At 45.1% G+C, this 22311-nt stretch overlaps 1 protein-coding gene across 1 annotated transcript in view; it reads right to left on the bottom strand.

Annotated features, from left to right (window-relative positions):
* LOC144329060 (uncharacterized) overlaps positions 1-20956 on the bottom strand; it is a 28159-nt gene extending 7203 nt beyond the window's left edge. Inside the window, exon 1 of the mRNA XM_077935572.1 lies at positions 17463-20956. Coding sequence (XP_077791698.1) covers positions 17463-19332 — 1870 coding nt within the window. The 5' untranslated portion in view covers positions 19333-20956. The remainder of the gene's footprint in view (positions 1-17462) is intronic.
* Between the last annotated feature and the right edge of the window lie 1355 nt (positions 20957-22311).

The following is a 22311-nucleotide window of genomic DNA, read 5'->3' as shown; positions in this document are numbered from 1 at the left end:
GCCACAGCTGTCTGTACATCGTTCCACCTCTGCCTGACCTTTTGCGATCTCAGCAGTTTGCGGTGTCCTGTCTGTAACCCTTTTCCATGAGACGTTTGTCTCCATTCATCATACATTGAGCAAGGGGGAAATGACGCTGTGGAACAGGTGCCAAAATAACTTTGTACCACCCCACGATTTTGGGACGGAAGCTGTAAAGGTCACAGCCCAAAAATGTATTTGCCTGGCTTGCATACTTGTGTCAATAAAAGGAGGCTCCACAGGAATGGCAGCAGCTCGCTTCAGCCCACCTGTGCCCAGCTCACATGATGATCAACACCTGTCTTGGGCAGCAGGAGGCCCCATTAGCTAAAGTGGTGCTTCAGGTTAAGAACAGTTTCAGATTAAGAACAGAGCTGCAGAACGAATTCAGTTCTTAACCCGAGGTACCAGTGTACTATTATTATCATCTTGTGATTTTTTGTAGTTATTTTGGAATTCGTACTGCAATATTAGCTTACGAAATGTTATGGGTGGAGAAAATCACAGGGTTGCCATAAACTATAATCCCACCCACAAACTCTCATTCACACACAGTCTGTAAATTTGGGGAGGTCACACACCTCACCTGTGCTAATACTGGCAGTCTTTGGCCTGCACAGGCACACCCGGTGTGTAAAGCCTCCAGCCCCAGGCACTGTCTATCATGAAAATGGGTCCTTTGACTGGGAAGATTCATGCAGTCACTGTCATCGGATGATGATGGGTTGTATCTCAGCTTGTCAGTCACTCTGACATTGGCTACAAAGAATGAGAGGAACAGAAATGCTTTTGAGGTGCAACTTCTGTATCAGCCCTGAGAGCCATTCCATGGACTCTGCACCCCTGTTTCTGAGGACAGGTGTACATTATCCTCATCCTCAAGAAAGGACAATTAAAGATGGAAGCCTGAGAGAGAGGAAAAGGTTTCTGGCTGCTTCCTGGGTGGGATTTCGGAAACCAAGAGCCACTTCTGAGAAGGCCTCCCCCCTCCCCTCTTCTTCTCGGGATTTCCTCTCCTCTCCATGGGACCAGTGGTTGGACTGGGCAGAATCGCTGTGTCTGGACAGGGCAGGGGCTTATGGGGTGGGAAGAGGATGGAGATTGCAGGAAAATAGGGGTGGGGGGACAGGACCCCCACTTTCCAGGGATCCCTCTCTGGTCGCCTTGAAGGGGGGGCATTCCTGGGCGGGAGGGAGAAGCCAAGGCGGCCCCTCCGGAGGTTCCCCAAGGAAGGCACGATGGAGACCCCCCCCAAGAGTGGTCTTCCTATCTCCCCCCCTGCCAATGCTGCCCTTCCTCCCCCCCAAGTCCTTGACCCCCTCCCTCTCTCCCGGAGTCTCCCCTGCATCCGGAGGCTTCCTTGGCACCACTCCCCCCACGTCCTGCGCCCCCATCTCTCCAGCCGGAGGGGCCCCCCAAGACGAGCCGGGGAGGGACAGGGGGGTCTCTATCCCTCGTGCCCGTTAACCCTTTCGTGGCCCACCTCTCTCTGCGCGGAGCCCCTAGCGCTCCGGTTATTCCCAGCGGGCGCCACGATGGAGACTTCTCCCCAAAGACTGGTCTTCCTATCTCCCCCCCCCCCGCTGCCCTTCTCTGACCCAGGGATGCTCCCCTCCCTCCCCCCATTCCTCGACCCCCTCCCTCTCTCCCGGAGTCTCCCCTGCACCCAAAGGCCCCCTTGGCTCGGGTCACCCCTCGCCCTGCGCGCCACACCTCTCCATTCCCGGCCCCCCCGACAGGAGCAAGGGAGGGACAGGGGGGTCTCTATCCAGGCATCTCCCGCACCCCTTAACCCTTTCCTGACCCGTTTCTCCGCGCCCCAGGGAGTCCTCGTGGGTGGGCGCCCCATCTCCGCCCCTTCGCAGCACGCGTGCCGGGATCCAGGCCCCACGGAAGGCGCTTGGGGGAGCTGGAGGGGGTCTCTGGGTTCTTACCCCCCCCTCTCCCACCCGCGACCCCTTTACCTCTTTGTCCTCGCTCCGATTCTCATTTCTTTCCTGCAACATCCACGTTGGGCGGGGATCCTCCTCTTCCCGTCCTCCCCCCCCCCCCCCCCCAGATACGCCGCAGAGCAGCAATCCGGAGTGGACGCTCCACTTGCCGGAGAAGCAGGCAGGTTGGGAGGGGGGCTCCCCCCTCATTTCCGGAGCGAAGCAGGATTGGAGGAGGAGGAGGAGGAGGAGGAGGAGGAGGAGGAGGAGGAGGAGGAGGAGGAGGAGGAGCAATGTATTAGGGGTGTGATTTGGGATTGTGTGGGCGGGATGAGAGAAGGATGTGCCGGGAGGGGAGGGAAAGTGTTGAGCGGGTGGGGGGGGAGGAGAGGAAATCCCCCCCCGTCTTCCTTTTGGGATCAGGAGAGGGGGGAGGGGCTGATCCCGACAATCCAACAGCGAAGTCACAAAATGAGTTCTGCATTTAAATCAGATCAGACTCCGAGTTCGTGTTTTGACAACATGACAGGTCTGTCCATCGGGATGCCTGAGGATTCCTGCTCGCTGCCTTTTCCTGGCCAGCCTGAGAGATCACTGGAAAGGGTGGATTTCTTGACTCCAGAATCCATCATCGCAGACCCGTTTCACTCAGGCCTAGAGATCTGCTTTTTGGACCAGTCTGCTTGGATCATGGGGATCACCAATGGATCAGATAGATCATCAATGGATCATCCATGATGTCATACCCATCTCAGGGGGGGTGCTCAGGATGAATCTCCTGCCACGTGACTGGGGGAGTCTGGGGGCTGACGGGGGTCAGACAGGGCTGCTTTTTTGCTCTCCGTACTATTTCAGCTCAGGTTTTCCTGGCAGAAGTTCTATTTCATCAAGAAATGGGTGGATTCATTGAGGAAACGGGGCTACGTTGAAAAGAGGCAAATGTGTCTACTTTGTTACTACCCAGTGAGTTGTGTTGCAAAGGCCATTTGCAGAAAGGCTCCTATTGTATCGCCTGCGGCTACATGCTGGAGTTTGGGTGTTTTGTGGAAATGTGTCTCTATAAATGCACTTATCCCCGTGCATTTATACTGGCAAGACATTAAATCCCATGAGATGTGCAAACTGGCTTCTCTTGGAAGCACCACTCTGCAGCCCTGCCTGTTGCACGCTTACTTAGGAGTAACCCCTACGCGGTTTAAAGGGATTTGCCGTTCCATCTGATGCACGCTTACTCAGAAGTAAGTCCCCATAGTCGCCTTTGGCTGGGCTTGACCAGGGGTCCTTTACCTTGGGTAACAGGGGCCAGGAGGGGCCAGCCCCAGCCCCTGCTGGCTGGTCACATCTTCCACGCCAAGAAACTGGGCAGAGCCTTTAGGAGCCTCTGGCTGAACCCGCTGCTCTTCTCCCTGGCACCGCCATCTCCACGCAGGTGCCCCCGAGGCAGATGGGCCTGCAGTTCCCCTCAGTGCCAGCCAGCACAGTGCCTGCACTCAGAAAACCTGGAGGGCACTGGCTGAAGTCTGGGAGCCCTCAGTGCCAATGCGCAGCTGCTTTGCTTTTACTTAGCCTGGCGGACATCAACACAGCACCCTACAGGGGGCGGGTCTCTTGTTCAGATGCCCTCCCTGGGGAAGAGTTGTTGGCCACAGGAAAGTGTGCCAGGAGGGGCCATTGAGAGGGCAGTACAGCCAGCCAGTGGGGAGAGTGCCTTCCTTGGGTGGGGTGGGGGGAGCTTGGATGGCCCCCTGCCTGTGATGCTTAGCTGAGATTCCTGCTATGCTGGGGGTTCAACTAGATGACTCAGGAGGGCCCTCCCTACTTTACAGTTCGAAGCCCCCGCACTGCCCCCTCCAGACCACCCAGATGGGACTCTCTTGTCCAACCCCACAAGGCCATTCCTCTGTCTGGACGGGGAGGGGGAGATAAGGTTCGCCAGCACTGCAGCCCCTAACTTTCAAGCTGGGGCAGAGATGCAGATGCTCCAGGGTCTGGGCTGGCGACAGGCCCCCATGGGCGTGGATGTTGAGCCTTTCTTTGGGAGGGGGGGTGTTATAGAAAAATCTAGGTGCGAGGCTGCTCAGTCCCCCAGCTCGTCGGGCTGGCCCTGCGGGTCCCTGTGGAATAAAGGGAGGAGTCCAGCCAACCGGAGCAAATAAAGAGAGATTGCAAGGAGAGAGATTGCAAGGAGCTCCAAAGGGACTTCTCCAAACGGGGTGAATGGGCCGAAAATACGGTTCATTGTCAATGAGATTAAAGTGATGCATGTTGGGACAAAAAAACCCTACGCCCATTAATATCATGTACAGGCTCATGGGTCTGAATTGGATTTCTCTGTGTGCTCTGGGAGATCAGGGGAGAGGGGAGCTGGTCACAGCAGGAGGGGGAGTCTCCCTGGATGCTTCAGCAGCCGGCCTCCTCTGGGTCTTCTGGACCCCTCCTCTCCTCCTCTGAGTCTGAACTGCTCTCTGCCCCAGCCTCTTCCTGCTCACCAAACCCTGTTTCCTCCTCAGCTTGCAACACCTCCCCTCCCGTTCTGCTCCCTTTCCTCCCTCTTTCTGCTCACTGCCATCCCCCCACCAGTCCCCAGGATCTCAGCCTTCTTCCCTTGTAGGTCCCCCAACTGGTGCCTCCCCCCCCCTGCACCCAGCTGTTCCATGACAGCAAAAGCAGAAACAACAGTAAAATCAGTATGATAGCAGTATGAACTGTGGGCCTCTGGTAGGAAAACTCCCTAGCAGCATGACTGAATAAAAACTTCTGGGACTATGGAAAAATACTACCTTCCCCAAACCCCAGAATAAGCAGGAGCTCTGGGGTTGCCCCATGGGGTTCAAGAGTGAAGATGGGCCCATCAGGAGACTTCCCTGGTCCCTGCAGCCCCTCCGTTCCCCTCTTGCAATTAGGCTTGGGGGGAAATCACCCATTAACTTACAGTATTATCAGTTTTCTTCAGAATGCTTAGGAGGCAGGGATGAAGTTTGGGTGAAGAAGCAGTGCTTGGAGATCATGGGGTGGGGGGGGTGACAGAGTCTGGTGCAAAAACCGTCTTGCATGCTTGAGTAGAGCAACTCCAGGGCATGAGCCAAGTAGCAGCAGGGTAGGGGCCACGTGCAGAGCAAGTCCCACACTGAGGTCCAAAACACACACAGAGGCAGCAGGACTTCTTCAGTAATAGTTTACTGAGCTTTCAAAGCATACAGTTCTCACTGGGTCCCCAGTGAGGCACAAAACGTAGCTCCTGAGAGCAAATCCAGTTTCAGCAGTAAAAAAATACACCACACAAGATATCTAAGTCAGGCACACAAACCGGCAGAAGGGAGCAAGGGAGGAAAGAGGCTGGAAGGACACAGGGCAATGGAGGTGTGTCTTTCGCTGTCGTCTGGGAGGGAAGTCAGCAACTCGAAATCTGTAGGGGCTTCACAAAGAAAAGCTTTCTGCCAGCTGCTTCCAGGCAAATGAGCATCCCAGAAATCCAGATTCACCAACTCCCCCTCACTATCAAAAGGTACCTTACATCTAAAATTATACTCACTAGAGTGAGACGTTACCTTCATTATTTCATTACTATACAGATTTACATATAAACAGCAGAACCTCAAATACATGACATGCTTTTAAAATGGATTTTCTGCTGAGTTCATTGCTGTGAACAAAAGAGTGGACTCTGAAAGGAACATGTCCCACACTCCATACATCTAAATGGGTTCTCCCCTCTGAGTCCTTAGATGTTCCTTAAACACTCCATTATAACTAAAGCACTTTCTGCAATCTTTCCCTTTAAGCAGCTTCTCCTCTTTGAGGGTTGATGGGTTTGTAGGGTGTCAACTGTTAAAGTTCTTCCTGTCCATGAGTCTGTGGATGTAGGACTTCCACTAGGACTGAACCTCTGTCTACTTGACATTTATAGGGTTTCTCTCATGTGGGAGTTTGTTGATGTAAATCAAGGGTTCCACTCAGACTGAAGCTCCTTCCAAACTCCATACATTTAAATGGTTTCTTCCCTGTGTGTCTGCTGAGGTTTTCTAAGATTTCCCCTTTGACTGAAGCTTTTTCCGCACTTCATGCATTTAAATGGTTTCTCCCCTGTGTGAGTCCGATGATGTCTTCTAAGGCTTGCATTGAAACTGAAGCTCTTTGTATTGATGGAAGAGATTCATAAAGACCAAGCGGGCTTTCTCCCGGGAAGACACTTGTCTGATAATTTGAGGAACATAATTGATATTTTGGAAAAACTAGAAGTGAATATAAACACTAAAGCAGTTCTGATATTTGTGGATGCGGAGAAAGCTTTTGACAACATCTCTTGGAGTTTCATGAAGAAGAACCTACAGGGGATGGGGGTAGGCCAAGGTTTGAAAATGGTATAGGTGCAATATACTCTGAACAAAAGGCTAAATTAATTGTAAATAATGTGGTGACGGAAGAATTTAAGATAGAAAAAGGGACACGACAGGGGTGCCCAATCTCCCCACTGCTTTTCGTATCGGTCCTGGAGGTTCTGCTGAATATGATTAGAAGGGACCGGTTGGTTAAAGGTATACAGGTCGGAGCCAAACAGTACAAACTGAGAGCATTTGCAGATGACTTAGTATTGACGTTACAGGAGCCAGAATCTAGTACTAAAAGGGTTTTAGAATTAATTCAAGAATTTGGTCAAGTGGCAGGATTTAAACTGAACAAGCTAAAAACTAAGGTTTTAGAGAAAAATTGAACACCGATTGAAAGAGAGAGGTTTCAGAATGAGACAGGCCTGACTGTGGTTAAGAAAGTGAAATACTTGGGGATTAATATGACAGCCAAAAATGGGAACTTATTTAAAGATAATTATGAAACATGTTGGACAGAAGTGAAAAAAGATTTAGAAATTTGGTCAAATTTGAAGCTTTCACTGTTGCGTCGTATTGCTGTGATAAAAATGAATGTATTGCCTAGAATGTTGTTTTTGTTTCAGACATTGCAAATTGTGGACAAGATGGACTGTTTCAAGAAGTGGCAGAGAGATATCTCTAGATTTGTCTGGCAGGGCAAGAAGCCCAGAATAAAATTTAAGATATTAACTGATGCAAAGGAAAGAGGTGGATTTGCCCTGCCAGACTTTAAACTTTACTATGAATCAGCAGCTTTTTGCTGGTTGAAAGAATGGCTACTTCTTGAAAATACTGACATTTTGGATCTAGAAGGCTTTAACAACGTATTTGGATGGCATGCATATTTATGGTATGATAAGGTCAAAGCACATAAAGCATTCAAAAATCATATTGTCAGGACAGCATTGTTTAATGTTTGGATAAGATACAAGGATTTATTGGAAAATAAAACCCCAAGGTGGTTGTCACCGATGGAAGCGAAAGCTCTGAAAAGGCAATGGACAATGGTTCTGGGATCGAAACCGGGGAAGGGAGGGTGGCGTTTGGAAATCCAAAGGCTGTTTGATTTTTTTTAATTTTTTGTTGTTATTAGTATAAAAATGGGGAATCCGTGGAAGGGAAACTGGGTTGACCTTAGAAAAAAAAATTTTAAGTATAAATGATTGATGTATATAAGTTAAAAGTTGATATGTAAACTGAATTAAATATGATAACAAATTAAGGCTAAAAATTTAGGGATAAGAACTTGTTGGATAAATATTTGGACATGGAATACAAGAAGGGGAGGTGAGGGGAAGTTCTGGAAGAAAGTTATTGAAAATTTGGATTATAAAGGGGAAATTTTCTTTTTTGTTCTTTTTTCTTTTTATCTTTTGTACTACTTGAAACTTTAATAAATATTATTTAAGGGGAAAAAAGAACATTGGCTTCCAGGTGGAAAAATCAAAATTAGAAACAGAACTGTTAGAACCCAAAACTAAGATTTTGTCAAAGATGTATAACTTGCTGTTGAAATGGAATACTCAGGATGAAATGGTGAAATCTGCTATGATTAAATGGGCACAAGATGTTGGACATAATATTATGTTTGCTGACTGGGAACAGTTATGGACCACAGGTATGACGTTTACGGCATGTAATGCCCTAAGAGAGAATATTATGAAAATGATTTATAGGTGGTACATGACCCCAGTCAAGCTTGCAAAAATTTATCATTTGCCCGATAATAAATGCTGGAAATGTAAAGAAACTGAAGGTCCATTCTTTCACCTTTGGTGGACGTGCCCAATGATTTATTTATTTTTTAAAGATATTTATTGAAATTTTAAATAATAAAACTAACTTTATAATCAACCAGAAAAAAAGAAAACATTATCACATTCAAACAGAAACAGAAAAATACAGCAAAAAAACATACAAAAAGTAAATAAAAGAAAAACAGAAAAAAAGAAACATGAAAATCCAATTTTTTACTTATTATTTTTATAACCTTCTTTCCTGACTTCCTCACACCTCCCTTTTCTGTGTTCCCTTTTACACACTCATATTCAGCAGTACCTTACCTTCTTTCAAATCTTATTCTATATTTATACTTTCCAACCTATTATGTCTCCAATTTTCCTTTCCTTGTAAGTCCATTTTTACCTGTTCTTTATAACTTAATCCCTTTGTGCCATTTAGTTTAAATTTGACATAATATTATTCAATTCTTTTTCACCCTTATTCTTTTAAAACATTTTTTACATATTCCTTTCAAATATGTCACTAATGCCATATTATCTTTATAGCCTGAACATCATTTTAACATTCAAACACTTTGCAATGTTTTTGCAGGTAGTCTTTAAATTTCTTCCAGTCCTCTTCCACTAACTCTTCTCCCAGGTCTCGGATTCTGCCAGTCATTTCTGCCAATTCCATGTAGTCTATCACTTGCATCTGCCATTCTTCCAGAGTGGGTAAATCTTGTGTCTTCCAGTACTTTGCGATGAGTATTCTTGCTGCTGTTGTTGCATACATAAAAAAAGTTCTGTCCTTCTTTGGCACCAATCGGCCGACAATGCCCTAAAGGAAGGCCTCTGGTTTCTTAAGAAAGGTATATTTAAATACCTTTTTCAGTTCATTGTAGATCATTTCCCAGAAAGCCTTGACCTTTGGGCACGTCCACCAAAGGTGAAAGAATGTTCCCTCATTTTCTCTACATTTCCAACATTTATTATCAGGCAAATGATATACTTTTGCAAGCTTGACTGGTGTCATGTACCACCTATATATCATTTTCATAATATTTTCTTTTAAGGCATTACATGCCGTAAATTTCACACCGGTGGTCCATAACTGTTCTCAGTCAGCAACATAATGTTATAACCAATGTCTTGCGCCCACTTAATCATAGCTGATTTGACCGTTTCATCCTGAGTGTTCCATTTTAACAGCAAGTTATACATTCTTGAAAGTACCTTAGTTTTAGGTTCTAACAATTCTGTTTCTAATTTCGATTTTTCCACCTGGAAGCCTATTTTTTTATCCATATTAAAAACCTCCCTAAGTTGATAATAATGTAGCCAATCTTGCACTTTATCATTTAATTTCTCAAAACTCTGCAATCTCAATGTGTCTCCATTTTGTTCTAATATCTCCCAATATTTCGGCCACTTGGCCTCCATATTGAGTCTTTTCAGAGCCTTAGCTTCCATGGGTGATAGCCACCTTGGGGTCTTGTTTTCTAATAAATCTTTATATCTTATCCAGACATTAAACACTGCTTTCCTGACAATATGGTTCTTGAATGCTCTATGAATTTTAACCTTGTCGTACCACAGATATGCATGCCACCCAAACGCATTGTTAAACCCTTCCAAATCCAAAATGTCAGTGTTCTCCAGAAGTAGCCAGTCTTTCAACCAGCAGAATGCTGCTGATTCATAATACAACTTCATGTCAACTTCTCGGTAGTGGCGCCCGTCCTGTGGAACGCCCTCCCATCAGATGTCAAAGCGATAAACAACTACCTGACATTCAGGAGACATCTGAAGGCAGCCCTGTTCAGGGAAGTTTTTAATATGTGACATTTTAGTGTATTTTTTATCTTTGTTGGAAGCCGCCCAGAGTGGCTGGGGAAACCCAGCCAGATGGGCGGGGTACAAATATATTATTATGATGATGATGATGATGATGATGATGATGATGATGATGATGATGTCTGGCAGGGCAAACCCCCCTCTTTCTTTAGCATCAGTCAATATTTTAAATTTTATTCTGGGCTTTTTGCCCTGCCAGACAAACTTAGAAATGTCTCTCTGCCACCCCTTGAAACAGTCCATCCTGTCCACAATCTGCAAAGTTTGAAACAAAAACAGCATTTTTGGCAGTACATTCATCTTTATGGCAGCAATTCAACCCAACAAGGAAAGCTTCAATTTTGACCAAATTTCTAAATCTTTTTTAACCTCTGACCAACATTTTTCATAATTATCTTTAAATAAATTCAAATTTTTGGCCGTCATATTAATCCCTAGATATTTCACTTTCTTCACCACATTTAAATCTGTCTCCTTCTGAAACCTTTCTTTTTCCATTGTTGTCAATTTTTTCTCCAAAACCTTCGTTTTTTGCTTGTTTAATTTAAATCCTGCCACCTGACCAAATTCTTGAATCAGTTCTAAAACTCTTTTCGTACTAGATTCTGGCTCCTGTAATGTCAAAACCAGGTCATCTGCAAAGGCCCTGAGTTTATATCGTTTAGCTCCGACCTGGATTCCTTTAATCAACCGGTCCCTCCTAATCATGTTCAAGAGCACCTCCAGGACCGAAATAAATAGCAATGGAGAGATAGGGCAACCCTGTCGTGTTCCTTTTTCAATTTTAAACTCTTCTGACACCACGTTATTAACTATCAATTTTGCTTTTTGTTCTGAATAGATTGCGTCTATACCATTTTCAAACCCCCGTCCCACTCCCATTCCCTTAAGATTTTTCTTCATAAAATTCCAAGAGATATTGTCAAAGGCCTTCTCCGCATCAATAAAAATCAAAACTGCTCTTGTGTTAGTGTTTGTTTGCAATAACTCCAAAATATCAATAATGTTCCTTGTATTGTCAGACAAATGTCTACCTGGGAGGAAGCCTGCCTGGTCTTTATGGATCACTTCATTTAACACTCTTTTTAATCTGTTAGCTAAAATATGTGCAAAAATTTTATAATCCACATTTAAAAGGGAAATGGGACGGTAGTTCTTGAGTTGTGTCTTTTCAGCTTCAGATTTTGGTATAAATGTGATGAAAGCTTCTTTCCACGACTCCGGTGCCTTCTTCCCCTCCATAATCTCGTTGCACACCTCCTTTAATGGTTGAATTAAATAGTCTTTCAAAGTCTTATAATACTTGGAGGTTAACCCATCCGGCCCTGGAGACTTGCCCAGTTGCATGTTCTGAATGGCACCTTCAATCTCCTGTTCCGTTATCTTATGGTTCAATATTGTCTTGTTTTCTTGAGATAGTTTTTGTAATCCATTAGTTCTTAAAAATTGGTCTATATCCGTCTCTTTCTGCGGCCCCTGGGTATAAAGTTGTTTGAAGTATCTCTAGAAGCATTTTCTAATCTCCACAGGATTTGGATATTTCTCCCCTCAATCTCAAGATTGGTAACCGTGTTCAACTTCTGTCTTTTTTTCAACTGCCATGCTAGCAGTTTTCCACATTTATTAGCCGATTCAAAGGTCTTTTGTCTCATTTGTTTGATTTTCCATTCGACTTCCTGATTTATCAATTTCATATATTGTACTTGATATAATTTAATTTCTCTCAGAATCTCCTGTGACTTTGGTTTCAATCTTAATTTTTTCTCTCCTTCTTTTATTTTCTCAAAAATTCTGTCTTTTTTCTCATTTTGGGTTCTCTTTTTTTATTGCATTCTGTTGTATCAGAAACCCCCACATCACCGCTTTACTTGCATCCCAGATTATTCTTTTTTCCACTGTGGTTTTCAAGTTTACTTCAAAGTAGTCCCACAGGTTCTTTTGGGCCTTCTTGACAATCTCTTGGTCTCTTAATAAGGTGTCATTCATCTTCCATCTGAAGGAGCCAGTTAAATTTAATCTCATTTCTATCTTGACTGCATTATGGTCGGAGCAGGTTTTTGGGCAGATTTCCACCTTTCTAGTCTTGGGAGCCAATCCTCTAGTTATCCATATTTGGTCAGTTCTTGTCCGTGTCATTTTGGCTTCAGAGAAGAATGTCCCTTCTCTTCCTAAGGGGTTTTTTGTTCTCCAAATGTCAATCAGATCCATGTTGTCAGTTAGTTCAAAAAAAGTTTTTGGTAGCCTGCCCTCTTTTGTTATGCTTTGACTTTGCGCTTTATCCATATTCGTAGATACCACCCCATTCATGTCACCCATCATAATGATGTTATTATAGTCCACATAATCCAGCATTGTCTCATGCAACTTCTTGTAAAATTCCGACTTCCCCTCATTTGGTGCATAAATTCCCAAAATCAAAAAAATTTCTCCTTGTATTTGAATTTCAATTGCCAAAATTCTTCCTTGCTCATCTTTAAAAAGAAATTTTGGTGATAGGCTTTCTTTTGCATAGATAGCAACTCCTCTCTTCTTCACTCTATCAGATGAAATAAATTCTTGACCCAGTCTCTTATTGATTAAAACTTTCCTATGGAGCCTAATCACATGTGTTTCCTGTAGGCAAATTAAGTCTAATTGTTCCTTTTTTAATAAATGAAAAATCTTCTTCCTTTTCTCAGGGGAATTAAAACCATGAATGTTCCAACTTAGTAGTTGCAGAGACATGTTGAGATAGTTCTATTCTCCCTTTGGCGGTGGTATCACTTTCTCAGGCTCATCAGAACCCAAAGGTGTAGGTATAAAACTTAGTGGTCCAGATCCTGAGGCTCTTGATTCTCCTTCAGTCCCTTTCTGAAGGTCTTCTCCGTAGTCCAAACAAAAAAAATTCCTTCCAGTAGCACCTTAAAGACCAACTAAGTTAGTTCTTGGTATGAGCTTTCGTGTGCATGCACACTTCTTCAGATACACTGAAACAGAAGTTGCCAGATCCTTCTATATAGTGAGAAGGTGGGGAGGGTATTACTCAGAAGGGTGGTGGGAATGGGTGATTGGCAGATAGCTGTGATGAGCCTGTTGACGACTCTAAACGACTGCAATAGGTCTTACAGGAAAAAGCAAGGGGCGAGAAGGTGAAAAATGGCTTTGTCATGTATAGTGAGATGAGAATCCAATGTCTTTGTTCAGACCAGGTCTCTCCAAGGTTTTAAGTTTGGTAATGAATTGCAATTCAGCAGCTTCTCTTTCCAGTCTATTTCTGAAATTCCTTTGTAGTAAAACAGCTACTTTGAGATCTTGTATAGAATGTCCTGGGAGATTGAAGTGTTCTCCTACTGGTTTCTCTGTCTTGTGATTCTTGATGTCAGATTTATGTCCGTTTATTCTTTGGCGTAAGGTTTGGCCTGTTTGTCCAATATAGAGAGCTGAAGGACACTGTTGGCATTTGATGGCATATACAATGTTAGACGATGAGCAATTAAATAGTCCTGAGACGGTATGTGTGATGTTGTTGGGGCCAGTAATGGTGTTGTCCGGGTGTATGTGGCAGCAAAGTTGGCATCTGGGTTTATTGCAGGCTCTGGTGCCAGTGTCCGTGTTAAGTCTGGTTGTAGTATTATTGTGGGTTAGGAGTTGTTTAAGATTGGGTGGCTGTCTGTAGGCAATGAAAGGTCTTCCTCCCAGAGATTGAGAAAGAGAACTGTCATTGTCCAGGAGAGGTTGTAGATCTCTGATGATGCGTTGTACTGTTTTAACTTAGGAGCTGTATGTGATGACTAGAGGTGTTCTGTTATTTTCTTTTTTGGGTCTGTCTTGCAGCAAGTTCTCTCTGGGTATCAGTCTGGCTCTGTTGATCTGTTGTCTAACTTCATCTGCTGGGTATTTTAGTTCTAAAAAGGTTTGCTGTAGATCTCTTAGGTGAGAGTCTCTGTCTGTAGAATTGGAACAGATACGGCTGTAACGTAGTGCCTGGCTATATACAATGGACTGTTTGGTATGTTTGGGATGGTAGCTAGAGGCATGTAGATATGTTTGTCGGTCAGTTGGTTTACGGTATAAGGTGGTGTCTATGCGCCCATCCTGTATTTTTATAGTAGTGTCCAAAAAATGTATTTCTTGCATAGATTGATTCATTGTTAGGTTGATTGTGGGGTGAAAATCATTGAATTTCTGGTGGAAGGTGTCCAGGGTCTGTTGACCATGTGTCCAGATGATAAAAATATCATCAATGTATCGCAGGTACAAGAGAGGTTTGAGTGGGTAGGAGTTTAGGAAACATTGTTCTAAATCTGCCATGAAGATGTTGGAATAATGTGGGGCCATGCGGGTGCCCATTGCTGTGCCGCTGATCTGAAGGAACAGGTCATCACCGAATTTGAAGTTGTTGTGGGTAAGGACAAATTGGCAGAGTTTGGTGGCAAAGTCCGCTGTGGTTTTATCTGAAATGGTGTTCTGAAATGGTGGGAACACACTACAGCACTGTGGTCCTCTGGTGGGAAAACTCCTGAGAAGCATGATTGAATCAAAAATTCTGGGACTATGGAAAAATACTATCTTCCTCAAACCCCAGAATGAGCAGGAGCTCTGGGGTTGCCCCATGGGTTTCATGAGCGAAGATGGGGCCCCCAGGAGACTTCTCTGATACCTGCAGCCCCTCCTTCCCCCTCTTGAAATTAGGCTGGGGGGGAAATCCCCCATTCAATTTCAGTATTTCAAGTTTTCTTCAGAACGCGCAGGGCAGGAGGCAGCGAAAAAGTTCTGGTGAAGAAGCAGTGCTGGGAGATCATGCGGTGGCAGAATGACAGAGTATGGTGCAAAAACCAAAGGTACTTTCATCTAAAATTATACTCACCATTGTGAGATGTTGCCTGATTTCATTATTATAGTTTTACATATAAACACCAGTTACAGATAGGTAGCCGTGTTGGTCTGCCATAGTCAAAACAAAAAAAATTCCTTCCAGTAGCACCTTAAAGACCAACTAGGTTAGTTCTTGGTATGAGCTTTCGTGTGCATGCACACTTCTTCTTCAGAAGAAGTGTATCTGAAGAAGTGTGCATGCACACGAAAGCTCATACCAAGAACTAACCTAGTTGGTCTTTAAGGTGCTACTGGAAGGAATTTTTTATATATAAACACCAGAACTTCACATATACCTCATGCTTGTAGGAATGATTTCCTGCTGAGTTCATTGCTCAGAGTGGACTCTGAGAGGAAGACGTCCCACACTCCATACATCTAAATGGGTTCTCCCATGTGAGAGTCCCTAGATGTTCCTTAAATAAAGGTAAAGGTAAAGGGACCCCTGACCATTAGGTCCAGTCAAAGACGACTCTGGGGTTGCGGTGCTCATCTCACTTTATTGGCCGAGGGAGCCGGGCTACAGCTTCTGGGTCATGTGGCCAGCAGGACTAAGCCGCTTCTGGCGAACCAGAGCAGCGCATAGAAGCGCCGTTTACCTTCCCACCGGAGCGGTACCTATTTATCTACTTGCAATTTGACATGATTTCAAACTGCTAGGTCGGCAAGAACAGTGACCGAGCAACGGGAGCTCACCACGTTGTGGGGATTCGAACCACCGACCTTCTGATCGGCAAGTCCTAGGCTCTGTGGTTTCACCCACAGTGCCACCCGTGTCCCTGTTCCTTAAATACTCCATTATAAAGAAAGCACTTTTTGCAGTCTTTTCATTTAAACTGCTTCTCTTCTGAGTTTGTTGATGGTCTGAAGGGTTTCAACTCTTAAAGTTCTTCCTGTCCATAAGTCTGTTGAATTTGAACTTCCACTAAGAGTACTTTCCTGATTTTACCGTATTTTTTGCTCTATAAGACTCACTTTTTCCCTCCTAAAAAGTAAGGGGAAATGTGTGTGCGTCTTATGGAGCGAATGCAGGCTGTGCAGCTATCCCAGAAGCCAGAACAGCAAGAGGGATTGCTACTTTTGCTGCGCAGCAATCCCTCTTGCTTCTGGGATGCAGAATATTTTTTTTCTTGTTTTCGTCCTCCAAAAACTAGGTACGTCTTGTGGTCTGTTAAGTCTTATAGAGTGAAAAATACGGTTATATGGTTTGTCTTTTGTGTGAGTCTGTTGACATAAATCAAGGGTTCCACTCTGACTGAAGCTCCTTCTACAGTCCATACCCTTAAATGGTTTCTCCCGTGTGTGAGTCCGTTGATGTGTTCTAAGGCTTCCATTTTCACTAAAGCTCTTTCCACACTCAATACATTTAAATGGTTTCTCCCCTGTGTGAGTCGTTGATGATTTCTAAGGCTTCCACTATTACTAAGGCTCTTTCCACACTCAATACATTTACCGTATTTTTCGCCCTATAGGACACATTTTTCCCCTCCAAAAATGAAGGGGAAATGTGCGTGCGTCCTATGGGGCGAATGCAGGCTTTCGCTGAAGCCTGGAGAGCGAGAGGCATCTGTGTGCACCGACCCCTCTCGCTCTCCAGGCTTCAGGAAGCTATCCGCAAGCCTCGCGCGCCCAGCGGCAGCTCCCACCGGGTTCGCAAGGCTTGCGGGCGGCAGCCTGCAGCCCGAATCATGGGGCACGCTGCAGAGCCCGCCCCAAGCTTCGGGCAGATGTCCACAAGCCTTGCGCACCAGGTTCGCAAGGCTTGCAGGCAGCAGCCTGTTCTGGGGGCTGGGGTCGGGGGAAGCCAGCCAGGAAAAAAATATTTTTTCTTTATTCCCCCCCCCCCAAAAAGAACTAGGTGCGTCTTATGGGGCGAAAAATACGGTATCTGGTTTCTCCCCTGTGTGAGTCCGTTGATGTGTTCTAAGGCATCCTCTGTTACTGAAGCTCTTTCCACACTCCATACATTGAAATGGTTTCTCCCCTGTGTGAGTCCGTTGATGTCTTCTAAGACATCCACTATCACTGAAGCTCTTTCCGCACTCTATACATTTATATGGTTTCTCCCCTGTGTGAGTCCGTTGATGTGTTCTAAGGCTTCCATTTTCACTAAAGCTCTTTCCACACTCGATACATTTAAATCGTTTCTCCCCTGTGTGAGTCGTTGATGATTTCTAAGGCTTCCACTATTACTAAAGCTCTTTCCACGCTCAATACATTTACCGTATTTTTCGCCCTATAGGACACATTTTGCCCCTCCAAAAATGAAGGGGAAATGTGCGTGCGTCCTATGGGGCGAATGCAGGCTTTCGCTGAAGCCTGGAGAGCGAGAGGCATCTGTGTGCACCGACCCCTCTCGCTCTCCAGGCTTCAGGAAGCTATCCGCAAGCCTCGCGCGCCCAGCGGCAGCTCCCACCGGGTTCGCAAGGCTTGCGGGCGGCAGCCTGCAGCCCGAATCATGGGGCACGCTGCAGAGCCCGCCCCATGCTTCGGGCAGATGTCCACAAGCCTTGCGCACCAGGTTCGCAAGGCTTGCAGGCAGCAGCCTGTTCTGGTGGCTGGGGTCGGGGGAAGCCAGCCAGGAAAAAAATATTTTTTCTTTATTCCCCCCCCCCAAAAAGAACTAGGTGCGTCTTATGGGGCGAAAAATACGGTATCTGGTTTCTCCCCTGTGTGAGTCCGTTGATGTGTTCTAAGGCATCCTCTGTTACTAAAGCTCTTTCCACACTCCATACATTGAAATGGTTTCTCCCCTGTGTGAGTCCGTTGATGTCTTCTAAGACATCCACTATCACTGAAGCTCTTTCCGCACTCTATACATTTATATGGTTTCTCCCCTGTGTGAGTCCGTTGATGTGTTCTAAGGTTTCCACTTTTACTAAAGCTCTTTCCACACTCGATACATTTAAATGGTTTCTCCCCTGTGTGAGTCCGTTGATGGTTCCTAAGCTTTCCATTTTCACTAAAGCTCTTTCCACACTCCATGCATTTAAATGGTTTCTCCCCTGTGTGAGTCCGTTGATGTCTTCTAAGATCTCCACTCTGACTGAATTCCTTTCCACACTCCATGCATTTAAATGGTTTCTCCCCTGTGTGAGTCCATTGATGTTTCCTAAGGCTTCCATTTTCACTAAAACTCTTTCCACACTCCAGACATTTATATGGTTTCTCCCCTGTGTGAGTCCATTGATGTGATCTAAGGCTTCCACAATCACTAAAGCTCTTTCCACACTCCATGCATTCAAATGGTTTCTCCCCTGTGTGAGTCTGTTGATGATTTCTAAGGTTTCCACTCCGACTGAAGCTCTTTCCACACTCGATACATTTAAATGGTTTCTCCCCTGTGTGAGTCCATTGATGTTTCCTAAGGCTTCCATTTTCACTAAAGCTCTTTCCACACTCCATGCATTCAAATGGTTTCTCCCCTGTGTGAGTCCGTTGATGATTTCTAAGCTTTCGATTTTCACTAAAGCTCTTTCCACACTCCATGCATTCAAATGGTTTCTCCCCTGTGTGAGTCCGTTGATGTCTTCTAAGATCTCCACTCTGACTGAATTCCTTTCCACACTCCATACATTGAAATGGTTTCTCCCCTGTGTGAGTCCGTTGATGATTTCTAAGTTCTCCACTCCGACTGAAGCTCTTTCCACACTCTATGCATTTAAATGGTTTCTCCCCTGTGTGAGTCCGTTGATGTGTTCTAAGGCATCCTCTGTTACTAAAGCTCTTTCCACACTCCATACATTGAAATGGTTTCTCCCCTGTGTGAGTCCATTGATGTTTCCTAAGGCTTCCATTTTCACTAAAGCTCTTTCCACACTCCATGCATTCAAATGGTTTCTCCCCTGTGTGAGTCCGTTGATGATTTCTAAGCTTTCGATTTTCACTAAAGCTCTTTCCACACTCCATGCATTCAAATGGTTTCTCCCCTGTGTGAGTCCGTTGATGTCTTCTAAGATCTCCACTCTGACTGAATTCCTTTCCACACTCCATACATTGAAATGGTTTCTCCCCTGTGTGAGTCCGTTGATGATTTCTAAGGTCTCCACTCTGACTGAAGCTCTTTCCACACTCTATGCATTTAAATGGTTTCTCCCCTGTGTGAGTCCATTGATGTTTCCTAAGTATTGCACTCTGACTGAAGCTCTTTCCACACGCGATACATTTAAATGGTTTCTCCCCTGTGTGAGTCCGTTGATGTCTTCTAAGATCTCCACTCTGACTGAATTCCTTTCCACACTCCATGCATTTAAATGGTTTCTCCCCTGTGTGAGTCCGTTGATGATTTCTAAGGTCTCCACTCTGACTGAAGCTCTTTCCACACTCTATGCATTTAAATGGTTTCTCCCCTGTGTGAGTCCGTTGATGTGTTCTAAGGATTCCACTCCGACTGAAGCTCTTTCCACACGCGATACATTTAAATGGTTTCTCCCCTGTGTGAGTCCGTTGATGTCTTCTAAGATCTCCACTCTGACTGAATTCCTTTCCACACTCCATGCATTTAAATGGTTTCTCCCCTGTGTGAGTCCGTTGATATCTTCTAAGGCTTCCACTATTATTAATGTTCTTTCCACACACCATACATTCATATGGTTTTCCCCCTGTGTGAGTCCCTTTGTGCAATTTAAGGTTTCCACTCTGACTGAAATTCTTCCCACACTCCCTGCACTTAAAACGTTTTCTCTCTGTGTGAGTCCGCTGGTGTGTTCTAAGTTTTGAGTTGAAAGAGAAGCTCTTTCCGCACTACATACCTTTGAATGGCTTCTTTCCTTTTTGTGTTCGTTGATGTGAACTATGTGTGCTCATTCAGTGATGCATATTCCACATTTCACACATTTGAATGGCTATTCCTAATGAAACGAAAGGTGCCCTGTCCCCCGCAATTCTGTCTTCTCCATCACCTTTTTCAGAGTGGGCAGAAAGCAAATCCTGTTTGGGTTTCAAGGAAGAGAACAAAGGGAAAGAGAACACATCAACCGCCATTAGCACCTTCTCTTATTTCAACATCTCTTACATTCTCCCATGTCCTACCTATGTTCCCAATTTTTAGGAAATGAAAATGGTATGATGTCAAATGGTAGTAATGCATCAGGAACCTTTCAAGATCCTCAATCATCTTTAATAACACAGCATGATCTTGGAATACTGTTGTCCTGTGGGACTGCCTTTCAAATCAAGTGGTTGCCCCGTTTACACCTCTAGATCTTCATGAATCACCTGCACAGTCCCACTGACCTCAGGAGGTCCATATGGATTATTTTGGGAGACCCAGGCCTACATCTCTTCCAGGGACTGTGGTCTGGGTCAGTCAGAGAACTAGTGACAAGGCTTGGTGCTTGGGGTCAGCTGAATGGGTGCTCAGGGAAGCTCCTGTTCTTGGAGATGGACCTCCATCTACATGCCTCACATTGCATGGAGAGAGCAGAAGAAGCAGAAGGAAAGCAGATGGCACATGGGAATCCCAGACGGAAACACCCACCCCAAAGGTTCTTTATAATGATGATGTGCTGCCTGATCCTGTGCTTGTCTTCTGACAGAGGACTATCCTAATATGAAAGGCAGGATATTCAAGGCAAGGAGATAACTGTTCTTCATGGTAGGTAGACATATTGGTCTGACACAGTTGAAGTAAAAAAGTAAAAAAATAGTCCAGTTGCACCTTAGGTTCTAGATATAAGCTTTTGTGTGCATTCACAGTTCTTCATATAGTGGGAGATGGTAGTAGGAGTACCCTTCTGAGAAAAACCCCACCCCACCCTCCCACGATATACAAGGGTCTGGTGACATCTGTGTCAGTGTATCTGAAGAATTGTGCATGCACACCAAAGCTTATACCTAGAACAATCTTAGTTGGTCTCTAAGGTGCTACTGGACTATTTTTAAATGTTTTATTTCAACTGCGTCAGACCAACACGGCTACCTACCTGAATCTAGATCTCATGGGGTGTTGGGGATAAGTAGTTCCTTTGGTGGGGAACATGTCCTGCACCTCCTGGGATCATTTTTCCACCCTTGGTGCCCACCCTGCACTCAGCTCTCACCTGTGGCTTCCAGAAGCTGTCAGCATGCAACAGGGGTTCAAGCAAAGGCTTCTACCAGCCGGCTAAACCAGGTGAGGAAAGCTGGTGGGTCTCAAATCGTTGATGGGCTGGGTGGGGAATTCTGCTGCACCTGAAGTCAAGCCCTGGTGGATGGAGTGGAGGAGAACAACCGTGAATCCCACAGTCCTGAGGGCAGATTCTGCCCGTGCGGAAGAGGAAAGAGAAGGGCAGGTGGGGCACGTCCACCTGGAGGCTTGTTATCTAGTCCCAGGATTACTCTGACTTTGAATTATATATAAATTGCAGTATTGAAATGTGCCTGCTCCCACTTCATATTCTGATATTACTCTACTCTGCTTGTCTGTTTCTTACTTGAGTGCTGTTTTGGTTTGCTAAGTCAGGGTTTTACTGTGAGTTACATTTTTGCTATTTTTTGGGTCCTGTCATGCTTATCTGTCTTCAGTAATAAATTTCTCAGCTGATTTTTTTTTCTGCCTCTGAGTGTTTTCTCCTACTCTGCTACCTATACATCAATCATTATGGAGGAGCAAGATCTGCAGCCTAAAGCCCTCCTCAGCCTCGGCCCTGTGGCCCTGAAGGAGCATCTTCACCCCCATCGCTCAGTCCGGACAGGGAGGTCCGCCTCCGAGGGTCTTCTGCTGGTTCCCTTGCAGTTAGAAGTGAAGTTCCAGGGAACCAGGCAGAGGGCTTCCTGCCCCATGGAATGCCCTCCCTTCAGAGGGCTAGGAAACAGGCAACCATCTGACATTTAGAAGACAGCTGTATCAGGAGGCTTTTAATTTTTGGATGTTTTACTGTCTTGTATATGTACTGTAAGCTTCCCAGAGTGGCTGGGGAAACCCAACCAGATGGGCAGGGCATAAATTCTGCAATCATTCTTATCATCCCCCTGAGCACGGCCTTGGCTGGGGAGGGTGGGGTATAAATAATTTTTTATTATTATTATTATCATCATCATCTTGTGATTTTTTAAAGTTATTTTGAAATTCATACTGCAATATTAGCTTACAAAATTATATGGGTGGAGAAAATCACAGGGTTGCCATTAACTATGATCCCACCCACGAACGCTCATTCACACACATTCTGTAAATTTGGGAAGGTCACACACCTCACCTGTACTAATACTGGCAGTCTTTGGCCTGCAGAGGCACACCCGGTGTGTAGAGCCTCCAGCCCCAGGCACTGTCTATCAAGAAAATGGGTCCTTTGACTGGGAAGATTCATGCAGTCACTGTCATCGGATGATGATGGATTGTATCTCAGCTTGTCAGTCACTCTGACATTGCCTACAAAGAATAAGAGGAACAGAAATGCTTTTGAGGTGCAGCTTCTCTATCAGCCCTGAGAGCCGTTCCATGGACTCTGCACCCCTGTTTCTGATGACAGGTGTACATTATCCTCACCCTCAGCGGAAAAGACATTAAAGATGGAAACCTGAGAGAGAGGAAAAGGTTTCTGGCTGCTTCCTGGGTGGGATTGTGGAAAGAAAGAGCCG

This window comes from Podarcis muralis, chromosome 10, assembly GCF_964188315.1.
Source record: "Podarcis muralis chromosome 10, rPodMur119.hap1.1, whole genome shotgun sequence".
NCBI classification, from domain to species: Eukaryota; Metazoa; Chordata; class Lepidosauria; order Squamata; family Lacertidae; genus Podarcis; species Podarcis muralis.
Note: the sequence above shows the minus strand (reverse complement) of the source record. Positions and strands in the feature narration are given on the sequence as shown.